General features: G+C 47.9%; 1 protein-coding gene across 1 annotated transcript; it reads right to left on the bottom strand.

Moving 5' to 3' along the window:
• Positions 1 to 3,017: 3,017 nt before the first annotated feature.
• LOC135379191 (uncharacterized) lies at positions 3,018 to 11,912 on the bottom strand. The gene is made up of 15 exons (XM_064612434.1): positions 11,632 to 11,912; positions 10,658 to 10,704; positions 10,429 to 10,585; positions 10,238 to 10,361; positions 9,818 to 10,152; positions 9,605 to 9,746; positions 9,397 to 9,467; positions 8,588 to 8,651; positions 5,300 to 5,367; positions 4,326 to 4,372; positions 4,097 to 4,253; positions 3,906 to 4,029; positions 3,486 to 3,820; positions 3,273 to 3,414; positions 3,018 to 3,135 (listed from the first exon to the last, which is right to left on the bottom strand). The coding sequence occupies exons 2-15, from the start codon at positions 10,692 to 10,694 to the stop codon at positions 3,061 to 3,063; spliced, it is 1,878 nt and encodes a 625-aa protein (XP_064468504.1). The 5' UTR covers positions 10,695 to 10,704; positions 11,632 to 11,912; the 3' UTR covers positions 3,018 to 3,060.
• Between the last annotated feature and the right edge of the window lie 402 nt (positions 11,913 to 12,314).

Genomic DNA, 12,314 nt, shown 5'->3' with positions numbered 1-12,314 from the left:
TTTGAAAGCGATGGGAACCCTAATCAGCGCTAGGAGCATGGCTAGAAACTCACTGTGAAAGACCGGTGTGTAGTCCGGGAGGCGGACGGGACTGTGCAAGTCGAGCTGCGGAATGACAATGCCAACTCCCGCCCGTTCCTCAGAGACATGATGCGTCCGTGGCGATGACCAGGTGATTGGGAAACTGAGACATGTGAGTGTCAAGCTCTGCTTTCAAATAAGTGAGAGGGGCATGTTTGGCATCCGAATGAAAGATGCTGAGAACCTGGACAGAGGCTGGCGCGGGAGGCACAACCGGCTGGGGGACATGGGCAAGCGAAACGTTCAGGGGCGACAGGAGAGATTGGGCAAATAGCAACTGGGGAATATTGGATCTGCGCCACCGCCTGCTAGCCCAGGAACCCAAATCTCTGAGCGATTCAATGTGGTGAGAAGCAAGAGGGCTCTGCGCCAGAGACAGGAAAGTGCTCACTGTTAAAAGGTGAAAGCGGGCTTTCAGTGGGAGCAAACCCGCCTCAAGATACAGGGCGTCGTTAGCAGTATACCTGGGGAGGCCGAGACACATGCGGAGCGCTTTCCGCCGCGCTAGTGTCACTCTTCTTCTTCTTCTTCTACCAATGAGATAATGGCCCACTAAGGGAGATTCTTCTTCTTCTTCTTCCACCCCTAGGAACAGTGGCCACAAGCTACACAGGGCGATTGGCCATGGTTTCGTGCAGGGTAATCCCTCCTCCTGTGTACAAAAGTCTGGCGGCCAATCGCGCGTGGCGGCGACTGTGGCGACGCGTGGGAAGGGGTACCCAGATGAACATTCAAATTTAGCGATTTCTCCGACAAAATTTACTTCATGAATGAATGAACCGTGTTATATTGTATAATCTAACCCGTCTATTGTAAGCTTATGTAACACAGCACACCACTGCGCTGCGAGCGGCTTTCAAGGCGCGTAATCAATAATTTTGACACCTTGTAATCTTTACAAACAAAACACAAATCTTTTACTTTTCTGGGCCAATTCTAGCACAAGCCGCTTTCAGATGCGTCGATTTTGTTCCATGTCGTTCTTCAAGGCGAGACGATGAGTATTGTCCTGGCAGCCTTCTATATGTATTTTTGGCACATTCTGTCCAAATTGTAGATCACGTGTGGAGTAACGGACATATGGTCACTGCCAGGGGAAGCCCGCGCACTGTTTGCACCGATGGTTGCGCGTGCCTTTTGTTTCTTGTTTTTTTCTCGGGGATGGATTCTTTTGCGATTAAACACATGAGTTCGACTCGCACTTGACTGCTCGTCTCCGGAGTTCCTTCAACGTGAACACCGCAATCGTAGGAATTCATCTCCTCTGGGCACTGTACTTAAACCAAATCAATTACGTCTGCATTTAACACCGGCAACAACGCCTTTGCAACGCGTTGTGCGTGCTTTAAATTCGTCCCTTTACTTGAATCGTAATGTGCGAATTTGTCATCTTTTCTCGAGTTAACGAGCAAACTCCAGTGACAACCCCCTGGCGAATCATTGACGGGCAACAGAACAACGTCCTTCTTTTGAAGTTGAACTCTAGCAACAGAGTTCTGTAGCCTTGGGCCGAAGAGTCACAGAAAGAAGACTGTATCCTCCCAAAGGATAAACGGCATTGTTTACTGCAAAGTAGCCCACGTCTTTCAGACTCATTTTGGGAAGGTTCGGTGAGACCGTGAAACAGAGGGAGAGAAGGGGAATCCCGACAGGGAATGGGGGGGGGGGACGAGAGAGAGTTCATGTCCAGTAAGTCACGTGGTGGCAGCTCGCGTAACAAAACTCCGCTGTCGCGGATTCCTGGTCATTTTCCAACAACATATAAAATGCTATACATCCCTTACCTGGTCCCACATTGTAATACCAGTGCATAGGTGGGGAGTAACGCGTTACAAAGTAGTGCGTTACTGTTAACGCGTTACATTCGAGTAGTGAAATATGGTAACGCATTACATTTGGGAGAAAAGTAATGAGTAACGTAACGTCATTACATTTTTAACAACTAACGCGTAACGGCGTTATGCGTTACTGCGTGGTCGGGAACTTGAAAGCTTGAGCGAGGACCGTGCCTGCAGAATCCGGGAAAATCCCCGATTTTTTCTATTCATCTTCAACAATGACAAGAAGGTCACATCGACACCCACGAAGAACGCAAAAGAAGGGTTGTTGACCTACCTTGTTGAGGTGTCACCTTTGTTTACCACCTCTGTTTTTCACTCCCTCTGGTATTTTTCGGACGAATGGGGCAAAAGCGGCAGAAAAATAGCCTCTACCCTCTGAACAAGCCAAGGAATTGGCTGTTTGGATTTGTACTGTATGAGATAAAAGGTCACCGTCTCTATCAACCTTGACAAGGAGCACTCACTGGTCAGTAGGCGTCCTCTCAGCCCAACGGGCGAAGCTCACCGATGAAAATTTTGAACATCAACTACTTCTGCGTTGCAATAAATCGTACATGTAAGTTGTGTTCATGCGTGACCCTTGTTTGTGCCCAACATTGCTTGTATTGATTTGCGGAATGCACTTATGTGACTCAACCAAAAATGGTACATATTATTAGGACAACTGGTGAAGTAATGCAAAAGTAACGGCATTACTTATCAGAAGTAACGGCGTTAGTAACGCGTTACCTACTACCGCAACAGTAACGAATAACGTAACGCGTTACTTTTCGAAAAAGTAGTGAGTAACGGTAGTGCACTACAAAATAAAAGTGACTTCCCCACCTATGAATACCACACAGTTCGAGGCTAATGTTCTACAAAACATTCAAGTTTCTACATTCAAGTTGCAAAGTAATAGAATACTGTTGCTTTCCAGAATGACGAGATACTGAAACAACCATCACCGTATCATTGTACAAATCAACACTTAATGATAGAGGTATCCCTGTTATGCAGAAACAAACACAACCTAACATCAAACACACAAACATCACCTATCTACATTTAAAGAAGCACACTGAGGATGGAAGGCACACTCAGGATGGAAGGCAATGAAATGCAAATGCAGGAATCTTTATACTGAATTTAAACGAAGTCACGTAGTAAAGTACGGGTGCTCAAGCGATTCCCTTGCCGATACCCTTTTCGCAGGGTCGTAGGTCAGCATTTTCTGCAAAGGTAGCAGAAATGAAAAACGTCACACACGCATATTACAAGGATTTTCCAAGCTCGCTCCTCAAAAGCAGGAAGAAGTGTACATCCTTGCATAATCTATATCACTGTTAAGGCAGGAGTCTACTTTCCTACCATGAGTAGGTCCATGGCTTCAGAGTCCATATCCGTGACCATGCTTCCAATGATGTTATCCTTCCACCTGGGAAATGTAGGGTTGTAGTCTCGAAGCCCTGCTACACCGGGCCAGGTGTCTTCTGTTGGTGTGCCTAAAGCCCTGGAGGAACACGAACAACATGCTGTAGTACATGTCGCAGCAGAACTGTCTGGCACACCATGTACACAAACCTGAAGATGCGGAATAGTTGATCAATCTCCGAGTCCCCGCGGAAAAGGGGCTTCTTGTTGTACATCTCCACAAAGATGCATCCGATGCTCCATATGTCGATGGGAATTGAGTAACGTGGACACCCTAGCAGCACTTCGGGTGCTCTGTACCACAGGGTCGCCACCTCATGAGTATACACTCTGATGGGGATGCAGAAAGCCCTGGCGAGGCCAAAGTCTGCCACCTTGATATTACCCTTCTGATCAATAAGTAGGTTCTGGGGCTTCAGGTCTCTGTGCAGAACGCGACGTTGATGACAAAAGAGGATTGCTTCCAGGATTTGCCTCATGTAGCTCTGCAAGAAATATGGGCATTCTCTTTCGCTTACTGCAATATAAAGTGATCTTCCTTGAGGACGAGTACTCTTACAAGTTATATACCTTCACCAGCATCTTGTCCATCTGCTGATCCTCGGGAATTGTGTCAAGGTACTTCCTAAGGTCCATCGAGAGGAATTCGAAGACCAAGTACAGGCCGTTCTCTTCCATGAGCACATCCTGTAAACTACATTACACACGCTACAAGTTGCTAATACACAACGCAAGAGATAACTAAAATACGCGGTATTTACCATACAATATTGGGGTGGGTGAGTTCACGTAAGACAGACATCTCACGTATCGCAGTTGCTGGCACGCCTTCGCCTTCTCTAATAAGACGAATCATCTTCAACGCCACCATCTGACCATTTCGATTATCCTTGCCTTTGTAAACAACGCCATATGACCCTGGAAAAGTAATTTGTAGGTTACATACCTAGCATTTTTGGACTCATTTAAGTGTTACTGTAGGAACCATACCTTCTCCGACTTTCTCTACCTTGGTATAATCCTCCATGGCTGCCACCCTTCAAATTTGAAATTACACGCTCAGAAAAATGCTGCTTCCTCTGAGATACTATTCGGAAGTCGTATGCTACTTTTGAGGGACGCGCAAGTCCATATATACATGTGTGGTAACGCCCGCAGGGTCATTGTCTCACAACCAGACTGCCACCACGGTCCTTTGATACTTCTACCACCACTACTCATCCGATTTCTTTTCGAGAACGGTTTCGCTGCTGGCAGCCTCGTCGTTGCGCGACTTTTAGGCTTTGGGGTTCTCTAGTATTGCGGACACCCGTCAAAAATTCGTGGCACGGCCTCGGGACGCAGCTTTGACCTGTCGCGAGGCATGGTGACCTTCTCTTTGCTTGAGGTTCGCAGAGCTTCGCGTGCCACGAGGAATTCGTCCGCTCTGACAATGTCGGATGTGTCAAAGTGCTTCTCGCACACACGTGTCCACTTTGACTCAAAGCTGAAACGCGAGTCCTCTTTCTGAGGTATCGAACGCTTCCACTTGTCTCGCTTGATGGCATCAGTCGGCAATGCGAAAAACGATACCTTTTCACCAGAATTATCATATCCCGAGCGACACGCTGGGATACAACACGTCTGCGGCATGCATAGATTAGCCGAAATCTATTCACAGTCTAAGGATGCACGTGGATTTCAGGAAGAAGCGTCTACACTGGTCAAAACGCAGGCAAAAGAAGAGGCATTTTCCCGTATCACCTGGCGTTTTCTCCCCAAGTAGCGACGCGCGCGGCTCCGCGCGGCGGCGGTTCTCCCTAGGCAAACCTGACCTATTGTTCTCCGGCGGAGTTTCGTGACCAGAGAGAGTATCAATGGACCGTGCTGCCACTTCGCATTCAAGATAAACCCAAAAGATACCAATGCAGGCACTATGTCTCGGGTGCATATACAGCTATAAAAGATACGTTTGAAACTCTTACCGGATGAATGTGCCTGAGAGTAATGAAAAGTATCGTCGTTCTGTAGGTAACAAAGCACCAACTGCCACCTTTTAAACGAACCGCCGCGCTAGCGTGAGCCTCCTCTACTTCGTCTCCTCCTTCTTCTTCTTCTTCTTCCTCCACTAAGCACAGTGGCCACAAGCTACACAGGGCGATTGGCCAGGGTTTCGTGCAGGGCAATCCCTCCTCCTCTGTACCAGCTCCCGTGGCTCAGTGGTTAGCGTGCTGGCCATGTCACGTCGAGACTAGGAGGTACCCGGGTGCGAATCCCGGTGCCGGCTGTGCCGTCTGGGGTTTTTCCTGGGTTTTCCTCAGACGCTCTCAGACATATGTCGGCACAGTTCCCTTAGAAGTCGGTCCAGGACGCACATTCCCCCAGGGCGTCAGTCGTGACGTTGTCCACATACGTGAGGCCGACAACGGCAAGCCCTTTCACCAGCTCCTGTGTACAAAATTCTGGCGGCCAATCGCACAGTGGCGACGCGTGGGAAGGGGTACCCAGATGGACATTCAAATTTAGCGATTTCTCCCACAAAATTTACTTTATGAAAGAATAAACCGTGTTATATTGTATAATCTAACCCATCTATTGTAAGCTTATGTAACACAGCACACCACTGCGCTGCGAGCGGCTTTCAGAGCGCGTAATCAATAATTTTGGCACCTTGTAATCTTCACGAACAAAACTCAAATGTTTATTTACTTTTCTGAGCCAATTCTAGCACAAGCCGCTTTAAGATGCGTCGATTTTCTTCCATGTCGTTCTTCAAGGCGAGACGATGAGTATTGTCCTGGCAGCCTTCTATGTATTTTTGGCACATGCACTCTGTCCAAATTGTAGATCACGTGAACACCGCAATCGTAGGAATTCATCTGCTCTGGGCACTGTACTTAAACCAAATCAATTACTTCTGCGTTTAACACCGGCAACAACGCCTTTGCAACGCGTTGTGCGTGCTTTAAATTCGTCCCTTTACTTGAATCGTAATGTGCGAATTTGTCATCTTTTCTCGAGTTAACGAGCAAACTCCAGTGACAACCCCCTGGCGAATCATTGACGGGCAACAGAACAACGTCCTTCTTTTGAAGTTCTAGCGACTTGAACTCTAGCAACAGAGTTCTGTAGCCTTGGGCCGAAGAGTCACAGAAAGAAGACTGTATCCTCCCAAAGGGGATAAACGGCATTGTTTACTGCAAAGTAGCCCACGTCTTTCGGTAGCAGATCATATCCTCCAAACGCCCATTTCCACCGACGTCCCAATTCAACCAAAAGCTCATTTCCTCCAAAAAAATATTCCGAGGTTCTGGGCTTTCGGTTGATCTGGGCATGCGGGTGGCAGTGACCCATATCCCCCAAATGATCTTTTCATCCAAGCGTCCAGAACCACCGAAAGCGGGATACTTCAAAGGACACGCTTCCACCGTTTAACAGGGAGAGGAGGAAGGGTGAGCGGTTCCCAAGTATGCGGGAATCCGATGTACAGCTCGAGGCAGAGTTAACTGGAACGCCACTCCGACTGGCGGAGCTAAACTCGGGGAGAGAGCAACCCTAGCGGCTCTTACCAGAAATAAAGGCAAATAGCGTTCCGACTGTCCCACTGTTGCTGTGTTGCTGTGGAGGTGTAAGCCTTGCCATGAGCTATTGACTCGGCATTGCCTTTAGCTGTGGTTATCGTGGCGATGTTTGTTTATGTTTGCGGCGATTATATGAAGGTGTATGCCGGCTGATATCGCACGGATACGATGCCTTTATCTCATTGATACACGCGAAAGTGGTCGCGTTCGCTCAGTGAGGCATTTTGAGATTTGTGATAAAACAAATGAGGATGCACGGGGTCTACTGGAAGATTTATTGGAGTTGCTGTCCACGTTTGCGCGTATCAATGAGATAACAGCATCGTATACGCGTGATATGGGCCAGCATACACCTTTACATAATCGGCTCAAACCCAAACAAACATCGCGATGATAACCACCTCTGAGAGTAATGCCGAGTCAACAACTCATGCCAAGGCGGACAGCCTAGCAGCATCATGGCGAGTGGTGGTCATTTGGTGGCATTTCTTTTTTCTTTTTTTGACAGATCCCGAGCAGTCAAGCAATCTTGCATGTTCGCGTGGCACTTTCCGTGCGCCCGTAATTTCCCAGCTATTACTTTTTTCGTCCGGTCTCGAAAGGATCGAGCAGCGGGTTGCCCAACTATATCCGGTGTCGTCAAATCCGCAGTGCAACGGTGGCGAGTGCTCTCACTGGACCGCTGGTCGAAGTCCACGTGATTTAGCAGACGACGGAACCCGAAGACGGGCGACCGCAGTGGCCCTAGCGTGATCCAAGTGTACGAACTCTGCCCTGATTCAAAAGGGATGAGGCGAGCCCGATTCTGATCCTAAAACCGCCAGATCCCTGGCACTCATGTTCGGGTGGCAACTGCCACAAGATCCAGCTCCGGAGCCGACCTAGCAATCTCGCCAGGCAGTGTTGTAATTAAATGACCACCACAATTCGCCATAAGTAGGACAATGGAAACATTATTCCCTTTATTTCTCCTAAGCGCCGCTAGGGTGATTCTCTTCCCGATTCAGCGGTCGAAGTGGCGTTCCTTAGAGATGTAACATATATGACTAATATAAATATGAGAGCTAATGCACGAGATCTATATTAAAGAAGCTTGATCGTAGTTGGATAGAAATGACACGACACTCGGTGTGTACAAATGAGATCGCGTTCAAGAAGTGATCTCAACGGAGAGGTATCCCGAAAATGAATTTTATTGGTATGCACATTGCTGACGGGAGAAGCACTATCTTCGGAAGGTCATGGAAGTCCGCGTCATGATTCACGGAAAAAGAGCATGGTGGGAGTGGTATGTTCTGTGGCTGGAACATTTAGCGGGACGGCGGAAAACAAACAAACCTCAAGTGCCTTCATAGGAGGTAGACAGTTCAGGCGATATGTTGGTTTCATGCATTCATACTGTTTGCAAGCTTTTTCTAGGGGTTGTTTCAGCCGGTTAATAGCGTGTTTTCTGAACATCTGAACTGTATTAACAGAACGCATAACAGAAAAGTAAAGGAGGCCTAGGTCCTTTTTGTAACCTTCTTCGAGACCTGTGAAGTGGGCGCTTTGTTACTATATTTGCTTTCCACTATGATGACATACACAGTGCCTGGAGCCCTGTCACTCACATGGAAAATATCTCTCTGTTCGGATCGGATCATTTCTTGTACGCGATCGACATCAATAATACCTTTCCTTTGCAAACTTCACTTCTGACTCAGTTGCAGGATTGGATTCCCGCACACCCCAAACCCGCTCAGCCTTCCTCCTCTCCCTGAGAAACAGAGGAATCGTGTCCTTTCAAGTATCCCGCTTTCGGTGGTTCTGGGCGCTCGGATGAAAAGAGCTTTTGGGGGAAATGAGTCACTGCTACCCTCGTGCCCTGATCAACCGAAAGCCCAGAACCTCCGAACATTTCTTCGGATGAAATGACCTTTTGGTTGATTTGGAACGTCGGTGGAAATGGGCATTTGGAGGATATGAGGCCTAACCCGTCTTTCAGACTCATTTTGGGAAGGTTCGGTGAGACCGTGAAACAGAGGGAGAGAAGGGGAATCCCGACAGGGAAGGGGGGGAACGAGAGAGAGTTCATGTCCAGTAAGTCACGTGGTGGCAGCTCGCGTAACAAAACTCCGCTGTCGCGGATTCCTGGTCATTTTCCAACAACATATAAAATGCTATACATCCCTTACCTGGTCCCACATTGTAATACCACACAGTTCGAGGCTAATGTTCTACAAAACATTCAAGTTTCTACATTCAAGTTGCAAAGTAATAGAATACTGTTGCTTTCCAGAATGACGAGATACTGAAACAATCATCACCGTATCATTGTACAAATCAACACTTAATGATAGAGGTATCCCTGTTATGCAGAAACAAACACAACCTAACATCAAACACACAAACATCACCTATCTACATTTAAAGAAGCACACTGAGGATGGAAGGCACACTCAGGAGGGAAGGCAATGAAATGCAAATGCAGGAATCTTTATACAGAATTTAGACGAAGTCACGTAGTAAAGTAGGGGTGCTGAAGCGAATCCCTTGCCGATACCCTTTTCGCAGGGTCGTAGGTCAGCATTTTCTGCAAAGGTAGCAGAAATGAAAAACGTCACACACGCATATTACAAGGATTTTCCAAGCTCGCTCCTCAAAAGCAGAAAGAAGTGTACATCCTTGCATAATCTCTATCACTGTTAAGGCAGGAGTCTACTTTCCTACCATGAGTAGGTCCATGGCTTCAGAGTCCATATCCGTGACCATGCTTCCAATGTTGTTATCCTTCCACCTGGGAAATGTAGGGTTGTAGTCTCGAAGCCCTGCTACACCGGGCCAGGTGTCTTCTGTTGGTGTGCCTAAAGCCCTGGAGGAACACGAACAACATGCTGTAGTACATGTCGCAGCAGAACTGTCTGGCACACCATGTACACAAACCTGAAGATGCGGAATAGTTGATCAATCTCCGAGTCACCGCGGAAAAGGGGCTTCTTGTTGTACATCTCCACAAAGATGCATCCGATGCTCCATATGTCGATGGGAATTGAGTAACGTGGACACCCTAGCAGCACTTCGGGTGCTCTGTACCACAGGGTGGCCACTTCATGAGTGTACACTCTGATGGGGATGCAGAAAGCCCTGGCGAGGCCAAAGTCTGCCACCTTGATATTACCCTTCTGATCAATAAGTAGGTTCTGGGGCTTCAGGTCTCTGTGCAGAACGCGACGTTGATGACAAAAGAGGATTGCTTCCAGGATTTGCCTCATGTAGCTCTGCAAGAAATATGGGCATTCTCTTTCGCTTACTGCAATATAAAGTGATCTTCCTTGAGGACGAGTACTCTTACAAGTTATATACCTTCACCAGCATCTTGTCCATCTGCTGATCCTCGGGAATTGTGTCAAGGTACTTCCTAAGGTCCATCGAGAGGAATTCGAAGACCAAGTACAGTCCGTTCTCTTCCATGAGCACATCCTGTAAACTACATTACACACGCTACAAGTTGCTAATACACAACGCAAGAGATAACTAAAATACGCGGTATTTACCATACAATATTGGGGTGGGTGAGTTCACGTAAGACAGACATCTCACGTATCGCAGTTGCTGGCACGCCTTCGCCTTCTCTAATAAGACGAATCATCTTCAACGCCACCATCTGACCATTTCGATTATCCTTGCCTTTGTAAACAACGCCATATGACCCTGGAAAAGTAATTTGTAGGTTACATACCTAGCATTTTTGGACTCATTTAAGTGTTACTGTAGGAACCATACCTTCTCCGACTTTCTCTACCTTGGTATAATCCTCCATGGCTGCCACCCTTCAAATTTGAAATTACACGCTCAGAAATATGCTGCTTCCTCTGAGATACTATTCGGAAGTCGTATGCTACTTTTGAGGGACGCGCAAGTCCATATATACATGTGTGGTAACGCCCGCAGGGTCATTGTCTCACAACCAGACTGCCACCACGGTCCTTTGATACTTCTACCACCACTACTCATCCGTTTTCTTTTCGAGAACGGTTTCGCTGCTGGCAGCCTCGTCGTTGCGCGACTTTTAGGCTTTGGGGTTCTCTAGTATTGCGGACACCCGTCAAAAATTCGTGGCACGGCCTCGGGACGCAGCTTTGACCTGTCGCGAGGCATGGTGACCTTCTCTTTGCTTGAGGTTCGCAGAGCTTCGCGTGCCACGAGGAATTCGTCCGCTCTGACAATGTCGGATGTGTCAAAGTGCTTCTCGCACACACGTGTCCACTTTGACTCAAAGCTGAAACGCGAGTCCTCTTTCTGAGGTATCGAACGCTTCCACTTGTCTCGCTTGATGGCATCAGTCGGCAACGCGAAAAACGATACCTTTTCACCAGAATTATCATATCCCGAGCGACACGCTGGGATACAACACGTCTGCGGCATGCATAGATTAGCCGAAATCTATTCACAGTCTAAGGATGCACGTGGATTTCAGGAAGAAGCGTCTACACTGGTCAAAACGCAGGCAAAAGAAGAGGCATTTTCCCGTATCACCTGGCGTTTTCTCCCCAAGTAGCGACGCGCGCGCCTCCGCGCGGCGGCGGTTCTCCCTAGGCAAACCTGACCTATTGTTCTCCGGCGGAGTTTCGTGACCAGAGAGAGTATCAATGGACCGTGCTGCCACTTCGCATTCAAGATAAACCCAAAAGGTACCAATGCAGGTACTATGTCTCGGGTGCATATACAGCTATAAAAGATACGTTTGAAACTCTTACCGGATGAATGTGCCTGAGAGTAATGAAAAGTATCGTCGTTCTGTAGGTAACAAAGCACCAACTGCCACCTTTTAAACGAACCGCCGCGCTAGCGTGAGCCTCCTCTACTTCGTCTCCTTCTTCTACTTCTTCTTCTTCCACCACTAAGCACAGTGGCCACAGCTACACAGGGCGATTGGCCAGGGTTTCGTGCAGGGTAATCCCTCCTCCTCTGTACCAGCTCCCGTGGCTCAGTGGTTAGCGTGCTGGCCATGTCACGTCGAGACTAGGAGGTACCCGGGTGCGAATCCCGGTGCCGTCTGGTGTTTTTCCTGGGTTTTCCTCAGACGCTCTCAGACATATGTCGGCACAGTTCCCTTAGAAGTCGGTCCAGGACGCACATTCCCCCAGGGCGTCAGTCGTGACGTTGTCCACATACGTGAGGCCGACAACGGCAAGCCCCTTCACCAGCTCCTGTGTACAAAATTCTGGCGGCCAATCGCACAGTGGCGACGCGTGGGAAGGGGTACCCAGATGGACATTCAAATTTAGCGATTTCTCCCACAAAATTTACTTTATGAAAGAATAAACCGTGTTATATTGTATAATCTAACCCATCTATTGTAAGCTTATGTAACACAGCACACCACTGCGCTGCGAGCGGCTTTCAAAGCGCGTAATCAATAATTTTGGCACCTTGTAAT

The sequence above is a fragment of the Ornithodoros turicata genome, chromosome 1, assembly GCF_037126465.1.
Source record: "Ornithodoros turicata isolate Travis chromosome 1, ASM3712646v1, whole genome shotgun sequence".
In the NCBI taxonomy this organism is placed as follows: Eukaryota; Metazoa; Arthropoda; class Arachnida; order Ixodida; family Argasidae; genus Ornithodoros; species Ornithodoros turicata.
The sequence above is the reverse complement of the archived record's forward strand: the minus strand, read 5'-3'. Positions and strand labels throughout refer to the sequence as shown.

What these genes read in the sequence shown, in the direction of transcription:
- LOC135379191 (XM_064612434.1), bottom strand. Translation starts at nt 10,694, where the DNA reads ATGGAGGATTATACCAAGGTAGAGAAAGTCGGAGAAG. An exon ending in GGTAGAGAAAGTCGGAGAAG is followed by an intron (nt 10,586 to 10,657) that starts GTATGGTTCCTA and finishes TTACTTTTCCAG; the next exon opens with GGTCATATGGCGTTGTTTAC. An exon ending in AAGCCATGGACCTACTCATG is followed by an intron (nt 3,136 to 3,272) that starts GTAGGAAAGTAG and finishes CTACCTTTGCAG; the next exon opens with AAAATGCTGACCTACGACCC.